General features: G+C 44.3%; 4 protein-coding genes across 4 annotated transcripts in view; 2 read left to right on the forward strand and 2 right to left on the reverse strand.

Annotated features, from left to right (window-relative positions):
* LOC126559830 (DNA damage-regulated autophagy modulator protein 1) overlaps positions 1-21,658 on the forward strand; it is a 399,963-nt gene that overhangs the window by 228,924 nt on the left and 149,381 nt on the right. The window lies entirely within an intron of this gene.
* Positions 1-21,658, reverse strand: part of LOC126560583 (uncharacterized) — a 499,122-nt gene that overhangs the window by 117,289 nt on the left and 360,175 nt on the right. The gene's annotated exons all lie outside the window — the stretch shown is intronic.
* LOC126560131 (BTB/POZ domain-containing protein KCTD8) overlaps positions 1-21,658 on the reverse strand; it is a 346,716-nt gene that overhangs the window by 114,613 nt on the left and 210,445 nt on the right. The gene's annotated exons all lie outside the window — the stretch shown is intronic.
* LOC126558809 (LIM/homeobox protein Lhx6) lies at positions 559-20,674 on the forward strand. The gene is made up of 4 exons (XM_050214884.1): positions 559-615; positions 17,063-17,475; positions 17,562-17,687; positions 20,112-20,674. The coding sequence occupies exons 2-4, from the start codon at positions 17,063-17,065 to the stop codon at positions 20,647-20,649; spliced, it is 1,077 nt and encodes a 358-aa protein (XP_050070841.1). The 5' UTR covers positions 559-615; the 3' UTR covers positions 20,650-20,674.

The raw sequence follows: 21,658 nt of genomic DNA on the forward strand, positions 1-21,658 counted from the left end.
AAACATCAGATTTTGTTGTTGTTGATGTTGTGTCTTTTCGTACACGAATGGATACAACCATCAACATGTCTAAGCCTTTTTGAAGGATTTACTTTTGTGGAGTATTTAAATTTGTCTTTCATCAATGCGGTGCGAGATCGTTTTGGCTCTCGGTCCCACGGTATGTGTGTGATCCTACGAGTTTGATGACCACGCGGCGCATTCTTATTAAATTTTTTTTTTTTTTGGGTTGCTATAAGACGGACTCTACGCGTCCTTTAAATGGGCATTATTTGCTAGGACTTGATCGCCACCGGATGCTGCGGATGGTCGGTCAGTCTGCCAACGGAATTAAAGTCCAACTCAAATTCTTGACTCCCAGTGTCCCAGGAACATAATGTGAAGTTGTGTGCTACAGAACAATCTATCTCCCTAACTTCAGCAGCGAAAACTACGTGTCTTGTGATACGACGGTGCATTAGAAAAAAAAAGATAACAGCAGTAAGCCAAGTGTGTGAAGTTGACTCTGCAATATATACCCGGTTTGTCGGTGGGAAAGAAGTTTCGGCTATCGGAGAATTGCACGTGAGTACGTGAGCCAGCCGCAAGATAGTTGCCAACAGTCAGCAGTTATATGTGAGTATTAGCAATTGTGATCTGCATTTACGAGTTTTTGTTGATGTAGCTTAAGAATCCTCAAAGTCTTGAATCTCTAAGAAATCAGGTGATACTAACTCTCGGAGTTAGCCCTCTTGAAGCTCACAAGGGAATGGAGCGGTGGTTCCGTTCCTGTCCTGTGCGTTCTTGCAAATCTTTCTGCCCGTACTACGTAGAGAGCGGAGGAGAGGAAACATTGCGAGGGATGGAAGACTCTCTGTCGAGGACACATGACATGAGTGTTGGAGCAATGTTTGCAAAAAGTTCCCGAATCGATTCTAGTCGAGAATCATTTTCCGGTAGCGTGCAAACGTGCTCACCGTTTCTTCGTTGGTGTATTGAAGCCCCGGAAAAAAGGGAAAAACGGTCCTTAGTTTTCAAAGTTCCAGCGAAGAAAAAGGTCACACCGACCAGCCTCACATACATACACACACACACACGCCGATCCATCATTCATGGTGTATTAAAATTCAATTAAAGTCCGCTTACCATTTTGTCCTTTTTGTCGGGGGCGAACCAACCACATGGCTCAGCTGCAATTTGTTTCTGCGTAAGTGTGTGCATGCATGGTAGTATTGGGTAGAACCTAGAAACGGAAGCAGACGATAGGACATAGGCGTTGTTTTTATTTATATTTGCCAACCAAACCTTCCTCCCACAGACGCGGGCAGGGTTCACCCTTCGACAATATGGCGTATGTGTAATGCGCCCGTCCATCCGGTAGTGGCCATTTTTACGGCGGTTTAATTTTTGAATTACGTTCAATTATCCACGCATTCCTTGTACAAATCACGATGCAGGCCGGGCGCGTGTTATGCAAGACAGAAATTGCATTAGACAGGAATCCCTCGCCGTGTGCGTCGTGTGAGTTTCGAATTATTGTCCCTCCAAGGGCCGCAGCACAAAAAAAAAAGGTAGCCTGATTGATGGGTTTTTCGGCTTGTTGTCGGGGGTTGTTCCCTCTGGATTTTTTTGACCAACGGACAAGCATCGGGGGGAAGCGTGGTTGAGGCTACTCTTCCTTTTCGGGGTTTCTCAAACACGTGACACGTGCGTCCGCAAAGGTACCGTCCTGAAATGGGAAGTGAAGAAGAGAGTTGTCTTGTGTGAGGAACGCCAATCGTTTGGAGAGCAATTCCATGTGGTGTCTTAACTACCGGACCAAGGAAGGTAGTGAATTTGTTGAAAAGACACATGAAAATATTGCATTCGATTTTTGGAGGGCGTGCAAGAATCTATTGAAGAAAGTTATCCTTTTTAATAAATAATTCTTTCCTTAGTATGATTTGTTCATAACCTAGAAACCAGTTTTGAAAACATTTGCCCGGAACCCCTTACACAAAATCTAAACTAATTAAAAACGCAGAAATCAGAGCTAAATGGAATTTTTTGGAAAAGCATCACGCGCGGCACTTTCCTGCGGTTCATAGACTTCGACCATTTTTCACCCCTTTTTTCGGAGTGATGTTGTCTCGTGCAAACACCCTTACCGTCAAGAGTGGTACCTTGCGTTTTGCCTGTGTGCCAGTCGGGAGTTGGGGTGAGTTTTAATTGGATTTGCAAGATTTAATCAATCTCATGCGGGAGTGGACGATTTTTTTTTGATAGGACGAATGCTCATTTTCCAAAAGGGTGTCTGTTGTGTTACATTAAAATGCGATTCTTTTTTTTCTTTCTTAAACCTCGTTCTGCAAAGCTTCACATCTTCTAAATGTGATGCACTACGGTGTGTACTTAACGATCAGATGTCACACGTGACCACGCATGAATATCGATCCAGTTCCAAAAAAAGCCTACTCCATCCGAAACGTCGTCAATTTGTCATAGCTGCTATGGACGCGAAACACTCGACGCACATACATGCCGGAAGATTGATCGTGCCGCCCACCAGTCCATCCGTGTGGGCTTTTTAGCGATGGCTTTGGGACCGTCCCGACGGTGTGGAATTTCAAACCCCACATACGGGCACGTAAAGACCGTAAAGCATCCAAAGCCTCAATATCGCACGAGACACTGTGACAACGATCGCAAAACCCGTCCGGCGGAAACGCTTTGGTTCGAATTCATCCATACCAACTTTTGCGTGCCATTAGGTTGAAGGTGGTGTACACAGCTCAGCGATGTGGTTGTTTGCGATCAGAGCCGTATCAAACGTCATACTGCTGCTGCTGCTCAGTCGCATCATCATCTGGCTGCCTCTTGCTTGGCCCCGCCAGGCGCTGCTGCAATCCGAGATGCAAGCGCATCGTGTATGTGTGTGTGTGTGCGTTTTTCACCAAGCCGTCGATTGTGGTTACCAGTTACGGGAACGCATACAAAACAGTACCCCTCCATCAACACCTGATGCCACCGTATCTCCGTGCACGTGTCAAGTATGTCCAGCCGTGTGACGGATGCGTAAAGCGTACTGAACCCCGCCTGCACCGGCTAGAAAATGGTTCGCGATAACATCCCGACTCGGGCATTTTATTTGCGAACCTGAACTAGGGCTTTGTACCCGTCCTTTAGTGTGTACTATCCGAGGGCTTTTTTGTTGTTGTTGTTGTTGTTGCTTTGCTCGACAGTTGCTGCAGCGGGAGAGGGCGGGAGGGAGGTTTTCCTCCTCGGGCTCTAATTTCCACCCGACATCGAAACCGTTAAGTGGCCTGTCAGTGTCGTTAGTGGGCTGGTCACCCATTTAGAATGCACAATCCACCGCGGCACACACTGTTTGGAGGATTTGCAGTTTGAAAGCGCAAGGGGGGAAAACAGAGAGAGAGAGAGAGAGAGAGAGAGAGAGGCTAGTGCAGAAGTTGGTAACAGGCATACAAGTGGGCATGCCAAAAAAAAAAAAACGATCTGTCTATGAAACACGGTCTCTATCCAAAAACCTTGTCTATTTAATATCGGGATACGCGGTGTATGACAACACGCACACATCATGCAGAAGTGGTTTGTAAATTTTTGAGGATTAATGAATCTCGGGGGCACCTGGAATGAGGCCGGAATCAAGTTGCGATTGTTTTTTCGAATGCTAATTTTTGCCGCCATTTTTTCTGATCAAGAAGAGTCGAAGGAAGCGGAGGAAATATCGTCAAAAACTTGATGAACAACAACATACGCTTTATCATTGTCATATGAGTCTTCCCCTTTCGCGCCTCTTTTCACCTTCACCATAATTGAACTTTTTTTTTTCATATTAACACGTCACAAATATTTATCGACAACTTTAAAATTGGGAGTCCCCAAATAAAGCTGCAAACTACACCATGCGATGCTTCCTATGATGTTATTAAAGCAGAAGAAAATAAAGTTTTTAATTACCGATTAAACAGGGGAGAGTTGAACGTGGTACTGTCTACGCAGGAATTAAACACGCATCCCATCGCACCAACTAAGCCCGCTCTTATTGACCCGTTAGTACTTGAAGTGGTGCTTCAATTCCTTTATCAATGGTAGATTAGCAAACCACGGGTAGCAAATGTAAATACAATCTAAACGCGTTTCCCCGTAAGCTTAAAACGTTTAGTGTATCATTAGTTTGGTGTAGTGTACCCGTTCGGATAGAGTTGTGTTGCCTAATTGTCTAATCCATCCATCCTTTAGGTCTTTGCGTAGGTGGTAGTCCCTTCTCCAACTGCTCCAAAATTCGCAGCTAATGAAGGCAATGTAAGTGCAATTAGTGAGAATAACGTGTGTGTGCGTGTGTGTGTGCGGGTTGGTTGCGTGAAGAAGCATCCGGAGATAATGATAAAGCCCCTCACAACGCCCAAAAAGAGGCTGTTGGGCTATTTCTCACGACGCTGCTGACGGCGATGTCGATTAACCGATTGCGAGGGAGGCATAAGTGATCCTGTTTTTCAGAAGATACATCTCACTTGCTGTGTGTGTGTGTGCGGTAATTAATGTTTAATGCTGTAACCACGAGGATTCGTCGTCCGCAGTGCAAATGTGTGCGGGTTTGCACACACACGCACACACCTCGGGAAAAAATGCGACCTCAGGGGATATAAATGAAGGTATCTTTAATTTACCCCGTATCAGGTTCCGTAGGTTTGTGTATAAAATAAGCGTAATTGTGGAGCACATTTGGTGCTGGTGATGTACCCCCGGTTGTCCGTACCGTACGCAGTATATTTGAAGTTTTGTTCGTGGCTAGTAAACGTCAGGAGGCACCACCAAGCACCAAAGTAAAAGCGCAATCAGAATTCATCAAGGCAGTTCCCGTTGCTTGATCACCCTCATGTGGGTGCGCAATTATCCTGTGAGGGGTGTTTAAGGGTGAATTTTGTTGCGTTACCCTTACCTGTTCTGCGGTTCGATGAGGTCTTGTTTTTTTTTTGTTGAAGCTGAGCATAAATAGAAGTAGCGGCTGCTGCTACTGCTTAACGCTTCCACACCTAGAGTTATGGGGGGAGTTTTCCCCGGCGTGGTTTGTATGCGAAAGAATGTTACCTATCGTACGCCACCCGCCCATTCCCTTTCAGGCTTTCAAGTTCGGTCCCAGTCCAGTAAGGTCCTTAACGCAGCGGTAATTCGCGTGCTAGTCGGCAATTATGTACGCCGGTCGTTCGGTGCTCCAAAGTCCGATCCTGAAAAGAGGGAGACGCTTACCTTACCGCAACTCGGCAAATATTTATCCACCGGAACCACCATGCACACCCTGCTGACCCAAGACAATCCACGGGAACTACCTTTAACGAGTGCGATTAGTTAGACGAGTGGTGCAGCCTTGTTGTTGTGTCCTGTGAGGAGAAGGTCCTTTCAATTTCGGGTTCCCGTTGCGTGTGTCTTAACCTCTGGTGGTGGTGCTTGTATCTCCATTCAACGTTACTGGACCAATATCTTAGAACACGGTGACGGAGGCCACACACACGCACACCACCTACCTTTCGCACCTCTCCCATACGACATAAGCAACAGTCGTAAAACAATCGTCGTCGTCTTGGTCCCTCCGGTTTGCTGCCGTCGGGGTTTTGCTAATGGTTGACAAATTTATGCGTTTCGCTCGTTTGCTCGTGCTGCTGGGATGGCTTGTGGTGTATGAGTGGGCTAATTAAATAAGGGGAACTGTGTTACATTTTTACCACTCCTTGAGGTTTTTTTTTTTTGGTTGCAATCGGTGCTCCCCATCGAAAGGATCGGAATAGCAAGAGAGGGAGACTTGTTTGCTTTTTACGGGTGTTGAATGTTTTGTGCGTGTGTGTGTCAGGTGCTTTACGGTCAAAATCATGGAGTGTGGTCGTGGAACGTACCGTCACCATGTACTGGGTGTTTTTATTTCCATCCCAACCCGCTTCCCAACCTCACCGCATCAATCTCAATCGGTGTTTGTTGTAATATATTTCCCCATCAAAACAACTGCAAACAAACAAGGTAACTTAAGCAGGCAAGTGGCTTTTTAGCATGGTATGATTTCGTTTTCTTCCGTTGGGTGTTGCATGCTCTATTATGCCTACTTAAAATTTCCAAACGAAAGGAATACAAGCAGTGAAGTGTGTGTATCCCACCTTAGTCGTCATAAAAAGATTTGAATGCTCAATTTTCGCGTGTAAGAATGTGGCAGCGAATGTGCTTTGCACCAATCTCGGGAGAAAATGCGGGACAGAGTTTGATACGCAATTGTTTATAAATCGCATTGCAACCACCCCGGGCCGTGTTGTTGTCCTCGGTGATATTATCTTGCAGCCGTATGTAGACGAGTGGGGCTTATCGCGCACGACATTCGGAAGACTGTGTATGATGATCGTCGCGACGTTTTAGATGGTTCGCTAACGTGCATGTGAAGATAAAGTCATGTTTTATTGGTTGTTTCTTTTGCTGTTCTTTTGAAAATAGTTTTATCAGAAGTTAAATAGTCGCTGGTTTGCGTGTAGGTGCTCGACGAGTCGTCCATATACTAAGAAATATTCATGAGAAGCAACGTCATCTGCGCTTTTTGAATGATTGTAGCACACCATTACCAGAGGCGGCACGGTGGTATAAGCGACAACGGCACAGGTATTCACATGGCAGGACCGATGTTCAAATCCCATACACGGGTCTACGCGGTTAGGGTATCAGCAAGTCTTGTAAAAGCCATTCGATGGCCAGCGTGTGCTCTCTAGTTCGATGTAGGTTATGGTGGAGTCAAGAAGTAGAAGAAATGAAGAACATGTATGTATGTATGTATGTATGTATGTGCGGTTGCAGTCTTCGTCTTATTTTTTTCGCCATATTCTCAGTTCTCTTCGTGAGTTGATTTTGTACAAATTGCTCAAGATGTTTCCTCCTTATCCCGGGCATGCTCGATTGATCTTCATCGCCTAGAGTCAGGACCAGGGGTCTCCAAACTTTTTAGATGGCAGGCCGCTTTGAGTGGAATAGCCGCAGCTGAGGGCCATCATCTGCAAAAATAATATTGCATTCAATATGGATAGTGAGGGGAGGGGTGCGGAGAGGGTGGTGTCGGATGTGGTTGTTTGAGAAAATAATTATAATTTTAAATAATTAAATAGCGGAATTGAAATTTTTTTTTTGAAAATTAGGTTCAATGCAAAATTATACTCGCAATATTTGTTCTTTATTCTTGTCTTTAGAATGCTTTATTTTACATTGCCACTGTATTACACATTGTCTTGATTTCTTAAACGTTTTAGTTGTATTCAATTTGTACATTTCTGCATTAATCTTTTGATCTTTTTGAAGAAACAAGACGTTCCTATCGTCAGTATAGATACCATGTGTTTGTCCGTTAAGTTGGATCTCAAATTATTCTTTACGTATTTCATTCGAGAAAATGGTTGTTCGCACAAATACATGCCAAATCCGTCATGTTTGGAAAATCTTTTTTTTCGGCACAAAATTGTATAAATCAATTGGTCCTTCTTTGAATTTATCTTTCAGGTTATCATTCGCTTGACTTTAGATGAACTCCAACTGCAATTCTTTGGGACAATCCAAAACAACTTTCAAACAAATTCTAATTTATGGAGTCTTTTCGTCTACTTCAGAAAACCTTTCACTGAACTGTCTTTGCAGGTTGGTTATTAAATCAAATGCATAATCAACTGGGAATTCTGCCTTTACTTGTCCTTTAAATTTTTGACACTCTGCAAAATGTGTATTATCTGTAGCTGTTCTAAAACTAACCTGAGTTTTAGTCTGAATGTCTTAATATGAGTGTACAAGTCGGAAATAAGATTATCCTGTCCTAGAAGTTTAAGATTCAGTAAATTGAAGTGAGTTGTTATGTCAATTCCCATGGCATTCAAGTGCTGCAAATGCCAATTTCCATGGCATCATTTCCGCTGCATCAACGGCTCGATTAGAACGCATCCATGGGTCTGGCTGGATTCCCATAAATCGGGAAGCGAATACCCACCACTAGTTGACATAATGCGCAAACTGTGCAGCTATTTCGTTTATACTAATAGAGCGCATATGTTTCACTACCTCAAGCAAGTGAGTGATGATATCAACTTTAGTTGAAAACATTCCTGGACTGAAATTACTCCGCACAATGTACGAAACAAATGATCAGCACGGGATCCCTGAGACAATGTGTGTTATGCTGAAAACTGTTATTGTTGTTAACAAAATCATCGTTAAAAATCAAAATCGAAAGTTTTCCGGGTCGCATGGGATTATTAGTTTGGAGACCCCTGTATTAAATCATTCATCGTTCGGTTGATGATATGTAGGTCTTGGGCATCAGCGCATCCTGGAATGGAAGCCGCTGGAGTGGAATAGCCGCAGTTGAGGGAAAACCTATCGAAAGCTTGGCGGGCCGTAGTTTGGAAACCCCTGGTCTAGAGTCTAGACGGATGTTGTTGATGCTTAAAGGTTCAAGTTATGCAACGATAAAACAGTCAGCCAATAAAGCCTTGGTTTCTTGGTAAATTACTGCTTCTTTAGAAGGGTTGGTTGGTTAGAATTTGTCACCTTTTCCTCTTACTGTGTCAGAACTTATAGCAATTGCCGTTGGTCGTCAGTATCTCTTCACTATTCGCATTTTTCTTTTGTGAGAAGTAGACTAAACTACGAATCTTCAAATGGTGTTTCTTCGATTGCTGCTCCATAGTCATCTTCTTCTTCTTCTTGGCTTAACGATCTCTAAGGGTTATGCCAGCCATCACATGGCTTACTAAACTGTCGATACCACGTAGTTGGATAGTCAAGTCCTCACTACGGGGGAACGTACCGAATGGGTTTTGAACCCCGGTCCTGCCGTATGAAGACCGGCGCCGTTGTCGCCTGCACCACCGGGCCGCCCAAGTCATAGCGTACCCAAATAAATTGATGAGTCTGCAAGATTTCGCGGTAGCGCAATACGGCCTTTGATTTTGGGAAGATTTTGGGAACAAAAGACAATTTGTATCACATCTTAACCGCGTGAAAGGAAAGCTTTAAAACCCTCTCTGTGGCATACTTGAGGTAGATTGCTGTCCGGCTATGTACATCTCAGGTCAACAATAAACGAATCTCATATTTCCTTTGCTGTCTTGGACCGAAAATCCGACAATTTTACAATACATCTAATAATAATATTTACATTAAAAAAAAAGCTCTCAACAATGGTATCTTTAAACCTACATAAACTCGATAAAGTCATGCAAATCACACAAAGTAAGCAATACCGGAGATAAGAAAAGCACCACGATAAGACGGTTAGATAAATATGTGCGTAGAAAGACATAGAAAAATAGCCGCAAATAAACAACTTCTTCTCCCGGTGTTGTGGAAGGGGCACCCAAACCTGTGAAGTGTACCTCGGACCAGAATCACAAACCGAGAACGACAAATCGCTAATGGAGCAGCCAAACAAGGGCGAAGGACGTGTTGGTGTTGAAGGACGTGCGAACGCTAGCACGAGCAAATATAGCCAAACTCTGGTGAATGCGGCTCAACTCTGGTCTGGTCCAACTTCCACCGGAACATTGTTGGTAAACAAATTAAATGCCTAATTTGTTTTCCTTCTATCGCCGTTTATGATTCCATCTCGATATTTTTTTCTTCCTTGTTTGGTTTTGCTATCCCTAGTCCGTTTGGTTTGATCCTTGGGCTTTGGTGCTCAATCTCTTAGGACCATTATCTGTTTGTTTGGGACATTGTTTTGTCGCGTTGTTTCTCGTCTCTTTGAGCTCGTTTTGGCTTTATCGGCATTTAATTGCACCGCACCGTGGGCCTTACGATAATCTGAAGCATTCTACGGATGTTGTACGTTTGCGCTATTTGCCAACTCGTCCAAATCTCGACCTGCTGTTGGTCATTCTTTCTTCGCTGCTTGTTTTCGTGTTCTTGTCAGGAGTGTGAGGACGCTTTGCTTCTTAACTTCTGTGATGGGCTCAAGAATATCCGGAAAAAAAACCGAATGAGTGAGAGAGAGAGTCTGTAAGTGAGCCTGCGGGAAGGAAATTATCATAATCTCTTTATAAATTATTCCCACTCGTGGTCACGGGGTTTTTGCTTGCTTTAGGGGCCGCGCAAGGCCGATTCATTTTCATTCTACCAGTCCGTCTGCCAGCACTGCCAGGCTCCCCGAGAATGTCTCGCACGGTTTACTTAGTATCCTCGCACTCAATTGAAGAAGCTGAGACTGTACGGATTGTTTTGGGGAGAGGGTGTATAGAAAAAAAAATGGAAAAATTATGGAGAAACAAATTACTCCGTCTGTCGGTGGTTTCCTGGTGGCGCATTTTTTCTCCGCGTACATGATGGAAGTCCTGTTGCTTTTACGCTGTGTGTTTTTTTTGTCGGGACGACTCTACGGACTGGAGTTACATTAGGTGGAAAGAAGTTGAGCATTTCTTTGAGGTTGTTGGAGGGAGTCAATCGATAGGCTTATGTCTTAAATGCCGACTGACGGGGTGAGTTATTCGTAGGCAGACCCCACGTGGCGAGGATGCCATATTGTCTACCGCAGAAGATATCTCATCAAGGATCTCTTGTGTGTTTTTTCCCCCAACTTGGTGATTTATGATGGCGATCTATCTATTGTATATTCAAATATATAAATTCATGGATAAGTCCAAAAAACTGCGTGAAATGATAATGTGCGCTGTTTGGTTTTTATTTTCCGAAATTGAAGTAATACCCTGGGAACCATTTTGGGACACACACGCGTCTCCAAATCCAATCGAACGGTATATAGTAGCAAAGTGTTCATTTATTGATAACCATACGTCGGCACATCATTGTGCCTCCACATTTTGGGTAAAGGGTAAATCAATGAAGATTTTGCCTTGAAGAGACATCCTTACGAGAATTGCTGTGTGTGAAGTCTCTAGGCTAGGAGCAACATAAATTAACCACATCTAAAGGGCACCACCGAGCGGAGGTATGGCAGAGCTAAACATTACTCTAGCGCTGCCGTAATCGCAGCAGCAAGAATGACGTGTGGAATGTTGAAGCGTCCAGGGGGTTTCGCCCGGTGGTGGGGTAACAGATATCCAGTTCAAAGATGGAATTTTCGAACCAAACTTTTCGCCTCTCTGCTCCAAAATGTCTATGTTTACCTTTATATTAAGTGGTTTTGCCTTCTTCCCACGTTCCTCCATGGACTCCATGGAGTTTTCTGGGAGACATCCGAGGAATGTACTGAACTCTGGTACTCTCCCTGTGTGTTTGTGTGTGTGTATGATGCCCGGGAGGTTTTCGGGGCCAAGTTGGTATGTCTTGGCAATGTGATTGCTGGGTGGATGTGCATGCCTGTGCTAATCCAGCTACCGGTGCGTGGGCGGCGAAAGACATAGTTTCACTTTCTTTACGTTTTAAACCCCCTTGAGGGAAGGAATTTACTACCTTATACTTCAGTGTACAGTTACCCCCTCCCCCACCTCGCTCATTCCTCCACTCTTCTCTCGTAAAACTCTTACCCTGTAGCACAGCCGGATGTATAAATAGTTGGCAAATGGAAAGGAAAGATCCTTTGCAAGATTGTTTTGCAGGTCCTGCCATTCCCGGCAACTCACACCTTTTGTGCGGGATGATCCACAAAAGCAGGTTTTATCGGGCTAACAATTTTCCAATTTTCGGAGCGTCTCGTCGGACAAATTATCCGCCTGTATTAAAATAGACCCGACGACGACCCAATTTGGACGGGATCAAATCGACGGCACTCTCATCAAATATTGAGCTCACCAATGCGCGCGGTCGCTCGAAATCACTTATTCATCAGTACCGTCCGATTGATTTATGTATATGTGTGTGTGTTGAGTGGAAAGAAAATGCTGAAAGAAACTGAAGATCAATTTTCTCAACGCGTACTGTGACAGCTTTGTGGAAAAGCGAGATGTGAAAATTGATGCTTCTCACCACGTGTTCCCAGGCCCGCGCCGAATTCGAAGCCCCAAGTCTCCTAGCTAGTGGGAAAAAGAAATAATTATCACCATCGAATCTCACTAATTGGGGATACATTGGATTGGAATGTACTCGACATTCGGCGGCAAAATGGAAGAAAAATTGGAGGGATAATTGTGTGTCCTCTGCTGCTGCTGCTGCTGCACTCTACGAACTCTTTACGTCCACGCAATCCTCGGCAATCGTAGTACAAATTGAATTGGACGTGTCAACTTCGCTCCCCACCAGTCTCTCAGCAACGTGGTCAATTTTCTTTCGCATTCCCGTGTGTGGCTTCACTGCAATTGCTTGTCTGCGAGTTGTTTGCCGAGTGAACGAGAAACGATAGTGGACATCAACTAAAAGAAAATAAAACTCTAATGGAAAAACACATTCCACGGAACGTTTGGTGTACCATCCGTTGTATTGGTCCATTCCGTAAATCATACCACAGCATACAAACAGTCCTGCCCGGAAAATTCGTCTTCTGTGTCCACGGTCAGGGAATTCGTCTTTTTTCGTCGTTTTTTTTTGAGTTGGATTTTCGGTCCGTTCCGTACTGTTTGTGTGTGTGTGTGTGGTCGTACAAAGATGATGGCTTGATGAGTGGTGGCTTGATGAGAATGTTAACGATTGCCGGTTGTGGTAGCCGCAGAAGGCCATTCGCATCGCAAGCCTTGACTGACTGACGGGACGATGAAGGATAATTGAATCAAACACCTCTCGGTGTTGTGCTTTTACCCGTCGTACTTGTGGGGGTCTCTGATCTGGGCGTAGTGTTAGGGTTTAGTAATCGGGGTTGACCAAATACATGGGGAGCATTGCTTCCAGGAGCAATGCTGTGGAAGAGTAGAAGAAAAAAAAATGGTACAAAACCCCGTCGTATGATTCGAGCATATCGGTGTTCTGGCCGTTAGTATAGGGATGAAAAGCGGGAGCGGTTAGAAGAGAGAATACAGGGGTGTAGTATGTTTGCATTCCAGTGGAAAATCTCGAATAACATCACCCCCCCCCCCCCTCGCGGTCCCTTCTTTCTTCACAACCCTAACGGGGGTGGTAGAGACCGAGAACGGATGGGACGCTCCACGTCTGACTAGAACCATTTTTGCTGATGATGTTTTAATATTCGACGAAGTGTGTGCGTGTGTGTGCGTTGCACGTCTCATGTGAAACACGAAACTGCCCAACAACCCTGCCGCGCGCGGATTCGAAATTGGTGTTGCGATTTTTTGTTTGCATGCTCTCGAACAAGCGCCCAATACGGTGGGCGGCGAAGAACGCTGACTGTGCAACAGATGTGGGAAATTTGTACCGTGACGATTTGCGACAGTTGCAATTAAAATAATTATTAAAATCGTCGAGTCGCAAGCAACTGGGGGACGAAGGTACGCACGTACAGAACCGGCCAGAGTCCATTTGATACTTGGTGGGGGCCCATTTCAATTGAAAAAAAAAGCGCAACAGCAACAAGCTGCTGCTGCTCGGCAAGGACTCTCCCTTCTGTTGTCCTATTAGTGTACCCAACGCTGTCCATCATTTCGTCATTTTTTTTTTGTATTGTTGTCCCGCTTTCGGTATGGAAGCAGCAAACCGTTGATTGAATATGAAACCATCACACCTGCCTGCGCACAACACACATGTTTGACGCACAACAGGGATATTGTTAATTGCTATGTGCGAAAAGAAATCGGAAGCCATTTTTCTAAATATGTCATTTTGTCGGTAATTGTTTTTAGGAAGCTAGCTAATGATTTATTATGCTCCGTTGGTGTTTCTTTTAATGCTTTTGGTTTTATTTATTTTAATCGGTCACTAGTACTATGGCTGGTGTAATTTTTTTTTCTGAGCTCTCTCAATTCTGGTTTAATGTTGATGGGTTTGACACCCATCAAAATTATCATGCTTAATTTATAATAGTAAAATATTATTCTATAATTAATTTAATTTTTCGATATGCAGGGTTTGCACACTATATCTGGCCAATTGATTCTAAAAATTAAAATTCATAAAAAAATATTCATAAAAAGACACTCACACGGCCACTACTTCGAACAAAAGGCTAACGGGAATGGGTTAGGTTCAGTTGATTGGAAAAGGTAAATCAAATTTCACATTAATTGCAGAAGTGATTTTTTTCCGCCAACAGTTTCAAATGTTCGTCCACCTCCAATGATGCAGTTTTCTTTTTGCAAACGTTGCATTTCGCAATGTTGTATTTTTTTGTTTTGTTTGCAATTTATGTTTGCGAAAAGTGTCTTTCGCGCAATTACCATCACCGTTAGCCGAGCGAGAACAACAACAATAGCGACGATGAACAACCTAACATAAACATAAATGCAGCGCGAAAACGAAACCCTCTTTTTGATGGGAATGTCCAATTGTAATGGCACGATATTAATGGGGGAGTATGAGTGGGGAAGGATGTAAAAGAAGGGGGGGGGGGGGCTTTTGACTTGAAACGGCTTCGTTTTGCGGTGAATAAATAAAGCACCAAATAGCACGTAAAGAGTAAACAGAAAATAATGAATCGTACCACAGGGTTTTGCTCCTGACTGCATCAACCACACCAACGTGATGCTGAGGCACGCGCCACCGAAGCAATTGAGTAAAAAATTAAGCAAACGTACAGTGAAACAGCAACGAAAAATATAAGGAAGAAAAACGGTAACCAGCCAACCAGCAAAGGGGGACAACTTTAGCAACCCAAGTGTTTAACCAAAGGGTGAGCAAAAAATATGTCTAAAGAGCTAAGCGAAACAACAACAACAAAAATAAAAAAAACGCGAAGGGGCAATCCTTTTTCCCCTTTGTGTGGAAAAATCTGTTTCCTTGCTGTGTGATGGTTGTGTTTTCCGTACATACCGTATTCTGGTGACAGTTGCAAGAAAGTCTTTTTTTATGTGCGGAAAAGTGCGAACAATTTTCTCGTTTACACTAAATCTCTTTCCTGGTTTTCCGGTAGTACTTTTCGCATTTTCGAAAACTTTTCCGGAAGAAAAAAAAACGCATACCGAAACCGTTTCGCAATAATTACGGCCGGTACGCAGATGAAACCTTGATGGAGTAAAACGCATCAACAAAAATAAAACGCAATGCTTTTATCGCGTTCTCTCTTTCTGGCTTGTTGTGTGCGGGAAAAATTCAGAAGAAAAAATGTATGCTAACGTCCCTCTTTAGTAGCAATGATTGCGAAGGAGGAAAAAAAATGCTGTGGTAGAAACACGATAGGCAGAACTGAAAATCTCTACCAATTTTCTGTACACTCTATGTGTATGCGTGTGTGTCCGCCTATATCCGAATTCTACGAATAGGGAAATTGGTGGAAAAATAATTAACGAATATGATGCTTCAAATAATTAATTCACATCCTTCCACACTCTGCTTGGCTACTTCCTGAAGGCAACTTAGATATGGATTTTAATCCGGCTCTGGAGAACGGGCTTTTAATATAAAAAGTTGATACCATTAAAGTGTTCTCATGCGTTGCGAGTTAATATTGTGTTTTTAGTTGTGTAATTGATTAATTTTATGATTTTTCGATGTAATAAGGTGATTCAATTGAAGTAAAAACAAGGGGAAAAATCAATACAGATAAGTAAGCAAAAAATAATAAGCTAAATTGTTTATCGCTTAGAAAACCCTGCTCGTTTTAAAAAGGCTCCTGTGTACCCCTGTAACTTAAATGTTTTGTGCCGGTTTTTTTTTTTGCAACTCTCCTCAGCGCTATTGTTTTGCTGGTGTATGTTTGCAGTTCCTACAGCAGAATTGCTTCCGCTGCTTCACACAACTGGTTGTTTCTGGTTGGTGCATTTTGTTTTGCTTCACATTACCAGAGTGGGTAACTTCTTTTATTTGTTTGCCGCATTTTTAGTTTGTTTAGTGAGTGTTCTCATTGCAATTCCATTTACATCATCGGCGACGGTGTAATGGGATCCATCGGGGAAGTACAGGAAGTTATGGGAAGCCCGGTTGACGGTAAAAGTCTCGATCCTGGGGATAAGTTTTGTATCCTGTCCCGGTTTTTTTTTTGGCGAGTTGTTGATGTTTCTACTTAAAAAAAACATATTTCCGACGTTGCTTTAAGGTTTATCGTCATGTGCTGAACGTGCGGACGTGGACGAGTTTGCTAAAATAGTCCAAAACGATGGTATAAAACAACTCTCCAACGCCGTGTCCCCGTAGCCAAAGGTCCGGTTGCAGTGAAAGATTTATTGGAGTTTTGCCGAGAATCCATTTTTCGCGGGCTCTTACCCGTATGGTGGGCGTTAGTCAGCATCGTTGAAGTTAATTAAAAGATTAAAACAACGTACAGACGTGCAAGCAGAAGGGTTAGGAATGGTGGAGCGGGGAAAGGCAAGCGTATCGCGAAATTTCAGGCGGAAAGTTGAAGACACGATTCAACCGTCCGAAATTGCATTCGCGCATGTTTTCCGTCGTCTGCACGGTTCTGCACAGGTGACCACAGCTGCTGCACCGGCAAAAGACATTCACAGCGACTCTCCAGGACTTTTCCGCTCCATTAGGGTGATTGGAAAAGTTCGCCGCTCGTAAAGCGAACGAACGCACTCCCGATGCTGCTGGTGATTCTATTCTCTGTTTAGAGTTTTTACGAGCTGCAGTCGAGTGTTACCCTATTATCGCGTAAAAGATAGCTAGCGATAGGACAAGATGTCCGGAAGGTGGATGATGTTTCCGTTTACATCTTGCATTCTATTGGAACTGTTTTAATGATTGTGATTTACAACGCGTTGCGATTTCTGCCTTTGGGAGTACATAAGCTAATGCTAAGCGATGCATTAGACATTGGAAAAACGAAGATCTAGAAATACAAAACCTTTAGAACTGACTTTTTAATTGAGAATGATATGATGAAAGCAATCTCTTGAACGTCATTCATACCTGTCCGAATAAATTTCTGTAGAGATCCTGATGCAAACTTTACGTAAATCAAGATTTCAAGCATTAACTAAGAAAAGCTGTCTATAATTGCTAACTATAAGATGTAACGATTTCTTGACCTTCAGATTTATCTAATAGAATAGATTTCTTTAAAGATCGTAATCCAAACTATCCTAATTGTGAAGATTTTGGGACTAATATCGTTTCTCTTCGCCGTATCCTTTTGCAGATGATGACGATGGACGTCACAAAGCCGGAACCTCCCTCGGCGACGGCTGGTATGGGTGGCGGTAATACGGGCACCATGTCCCTCGGTGGACTGATCCCTCCCGGTTCCCAGCAACAGCAACAACAGTCCCAACAGCAGCAGCAACAACAGCAGAACACACTCAACAACCAATCCGTTACTGGTGGTGGACCGGCAGGTGGTGGAGGTGGCGGTGGACCACCACCCCATCCACAGCAGCAGCTTTGCGCCGGGTGTGGCAAACACATCCAGGATCGCTTTCTGCTGCGAGCGCTCGATCTACTGTGGCACGAGGATTGCCTGAAGTGTGGTTGTTGCGATTGTCGGCTGGGTGAAGTTGGCTCCACACTGTACACCAAGGGTAACCTGATGCTGTGCAAGCGGGATTACTTACGGTAGGTTAGGAGTGTGTGTGTGTTTTTTTTGCTGATAGTTAATCACGTATTAACGAGTTGACGCTGTGTTGTCTGTTTCGTTGCAGGCTGTTCGGTAATACGGGCTTCTGTGCTGCGTGCAACAAGGTAATACCGGCGTTCGAGATGGTGATGCGAGCCCGCAACAATGTCTACCATCTGGAGTGTTTTGCCTGCCAGCAGTGCAATCATCGGTATGTGCTTACAAATACGCAAGACATTTCCAACGTTGGAAACTCTGATTTCCGTAGTTGTGGAGGGGAAAAAACACGTCGAAGAATATTTTTGTTTTTTTTTCGAGAGAAAATGTATGAGCCTGTTATGCAAACTTCAGATATATCCTTTGGATTGGACAACCTTTTTGGCCTCCTGCTACCACTTTGAATGGGTCGCGGGGGAAATCAACAGACAGGAAGCCGGCCGACTGGTCGCATATGGTTGGGTCCAGTCCTCACTACTCTGTTCCTTTCCCTTCGCGCTCAATTTATCCCTTTCCGTTACACACACACAGGGAATGGTGTGTGATTAATCATCTTCCATGTGCCTCAGCGATCACTCTTGCAATATCGGGTGGTCAAAATGTCGGTCGATTCTCGAATGCGTGCCGGAAGAAAAATGAAATTATGTCCCCTCACCCCCTTTTTTTGCCTCCACAAATTCATTCTAATGTAAACGAAACGATCCTCTAATGGTTGAGATGAAATTTTGACTCGATTGGTACACAAAAACAGAATACTGATTACCCAAAGAGTTGGAAGTTGGGCGGTTTGCCGTGCATCTGAGCGTCCTTCCAGCGTCCAGCGGGAGCGGAAGCGAGGGAAAAGTAGGCAAAAACTATTTACTAAACCATCGGTTGATTTATGATGCCACTTTTCTTTGCCCCCTTCGGTAAGCGGTGGGACGCGTTCAAACCGCAACGACGACGACCCCTCCCCCATGCTCTGACTGGGTCTAATGTAATGCAATTTGAATAAATCCTTCCGTTTGTCCAAACCCCCCTTCCAGCCCCGGTCTGAGTTGTTCCGGGTGAAATCAAATTCATCATTATCATTGTTCGTGTGGGCAGGAGGTTGGGTGGCCAGCAACAACGGCGGGCCCTGTTGCTAGAGTCCTGTCAAAGTCGAGCATCCGCCTGTTTCGGATGGTATCCTGTCAACGACAGACGGGGGAAAAGAAAGGTTTTGGGGGTGGGAGGGTTGGATTGAAGCGAGTCAAAGAGCTGATGCTGGGAAATTATTACGATTGTCTTCATAATTACACTTGAGCATTTATTTTGTCTATGATCCGCTCGCTCATGAGGGACGCAAAATAAAAACAAAACACCTAGAGGAAGGAAAGGGCAGCTGGTAGGACGAGAGTAGCTCTGAGGGAGAATGTTTGGAGGTTTGGTGGAAAATGAGCGTCATATACCATTTTTGCTTGGTAAAAGCGCGTTGTCGTCGTCGGTGTCAAATGCAGGCTAAAGTTTTCTCTCTCTCTCTCTCTCTCTCTCTCTCTCTCTCCCTCTTTGGTTCTCTTTAATTGTCTCAAACGCCACAAACAAAGTCTGTGCCAAATTCTAATGAGTTGAGGATTGGGAGTGCAAGGTTTTTATGGCCAAATCAATGGAACGCGCGCAAAACACACATCATTCTCTTGACAAAACATCCCCAAAAATGAGCCTGGTGCTGGAAATGACTTAGGTGGTGAGGTGAGGTAGTTATAATGGAGGGCGAAGTTGGGACGCAAGTTTGTTGGTATTTATACCCACCCACCAACCTTCCCTAACGGCGCACGATAGGGAATGCTCGTCCAACTACTCTCGGGCGCCTCCCTTATAATGATGACTTTCAGGTTGTGCCTGTCCCGGATCGGTGTTGGGACACAATGTTGAAAATTATTCTACCATATAATATTATTTTAATTTGATTTATAATCCTCGACAAATAAATTGCCACATTAGCCCCGCTAGTGAAGTACGAGAGGGAGAGACTCGTATCTGTTGCAGATAGTTGGCACAGCGACCAAGGCGTACTCTACCCACGTCCTCGGAATGAATTCTGTGGTTTTTGAACCTTTCAGCCTGCAAAAAAGATAACTTCCCTTTCCTCCGAGTTGGGTGTATGTGTGTGTGTAAGAGTTCGCATAAGTAGGTATAGTAGAGCACAATGTGTAGCTGGCTATGTCCTGCCAACCACCGGATGGTGTCACCAATTTTGGGTGACACGCCGATGAAACCTCTCTCTAGGCATATTTTACGTTATCTCACGTGCAGGCACATCCTGTTTAATGTTGCTTTCCCGCTGCCGAGTGGCGAGTAGTTGGGGAGAGGTTGACGCGAATGCATTGGTTGTTCGGTGCAGCATGCACTGGAAATTAGCTATACAACCGGTTGTGCATTATTGGACATCGACGACTCCGCACGGGAGGTGTGTCGTTTTGTCACCATGTCATGATGCGCCGGCTGTTTGTGTGTTTATGGAGGGTGTCGTGATTGAATTAATTACATCTGTTCCCTACCGGCCCTTCCCTTTCCCGTGGTGAAGTCGTCTATCCCATACTAAATATGCCACACGATTGTGACCTGTGATTTTTTTCTCGTTTTTTTTTTTGCTTGTGTATGTGTGTCCTCCCGGCAGGTTCTGCGTAGGCGATAAGTTTTACCTGTGCGAGAATAAGATACTGTGCGAGTACGACTACGAGGAGCGGCTCGTGTTCGCCTCGATGGCCAACCATCCAATGCTGAAGCGTCAGATCTCGCAGGGCAGTGGTGGACCAGTGATGCAAAACGGACATGGCGGCGGCGGCGGCGGTGGTGGTGGTGGAGGTGGAGGAGGCGGCATTAACGGTGGACCTCAGATGCAGGCGGGCCCGGGCCAAGGCCAAGGACAGGGCATGGGTGGTATCCCTTCGCCACAGCAAAACGGTGCCAACGGTAACCTGATGGGGCTCGTCGGTCAGCGGAGCACGGGCACTGGAGGAGGCGGCGGCGGCGGAGGAGGAGGAGGAGGAGGTACAGTTAGTGGTTCAGGAGGTGTGGGCGCAGGTGGTACTGGTGGAGTTGGCGGTGGCGATCACAATAACAACAGTAGTAGTTTGTCGGCGGCGCTGGCCGGTGGACCGTCGCCGTTCGGAACGCCCGCCCATATCAAGGCGGCACTTAGCACGGCCAGTTAAACGATGGTTCCTTAGTTGTTTTGCTATTACTTTATCACGGTGATGAGAGCGATTTGTGTGCATGTGTGTTGTGTGTGTGTATCGGGGAGCATTAATACTATATTTCAGCTCATTCCTATTTAACCCTCAAACTACTAACGTAACCCCGTCAGGAGCTTCACAATAATACGGTAGTTTTATTTTTGATTCCTTTTTTTTCAGCCAATGTTAACGCTTCAGCTCAACAGTCTACTACAGCCTGCACGACTAAGCTGTGTGCATGCCGCCAGCGTAAAAACATACGTGATTCCGTTATTTACAGTAAAATTGTGTTTGGAAAAGCGACATTAGCAGACCGTAGGATAACACAGCCTTTTTATCGCATTTGAATGTGTGTAAGTTTGGCAAGTTATGTCCTGTCAAACACTTGACCGAATAGTGACGACATCATCACTCGCAACGACATACTAAGCATGTGACAACGCTTGTAAAGAGACAGAGACGTTTAAGACGTTTCAAACTATTCAGACGTTTCATTATTCGATAAAGACTTTAAAAATTTTAAAAGACGCGTAGTAACGTGCTTCATATTAAAAAAGGGGTTAATTTTTCTTCTAAAAATACACACACACAAACACACACATACACTATCGCTTCAGTAGTCCCTTTCACTTGGGTTCTCAAACGGTTAATAACAATCGGGTGACCATCAGATTAGTTAAAATAGGTGAAATGTGCCAATATTTTTAAAAAGTTCCATTTTGCTGTTTGCAGGAAAAACAAAGGTGTCCGTATCTAGCGAAGATGAGGATGATGAGGATGATGAGGATGATGAGGATGATGAGGATGATAAGGATGATAGTAAGGCTTCCGAAGTGTTGGATGAAACTAGTGTGGATGAAACAATGGATGAAGATGACGTGTATGTTGAGGTGTGTGAGTGTGTAAAAAAACACACTACCACCCACACATGAAACATATGTTTGAATTTGGCTGTTTTTTTTCCTTCTGTTTTCTTTATTTTGTACCG

This window comes from Anopheles maculipalpis, chromosome X (genome assembly GCF_943734695.1).
Source record: "Anopheles maculipalpis chromosome X, idAnoMacuDA_375_x, whole genome shotgun sequence".
In the NCBI taxonomy this organism is placed as follows: domain Eukaryota; kingdom Metazoa; phylum Arthropoda; class Insecta; order Diptera; family Culicidae; genus Anopheles; species Anopheles maculipalpis.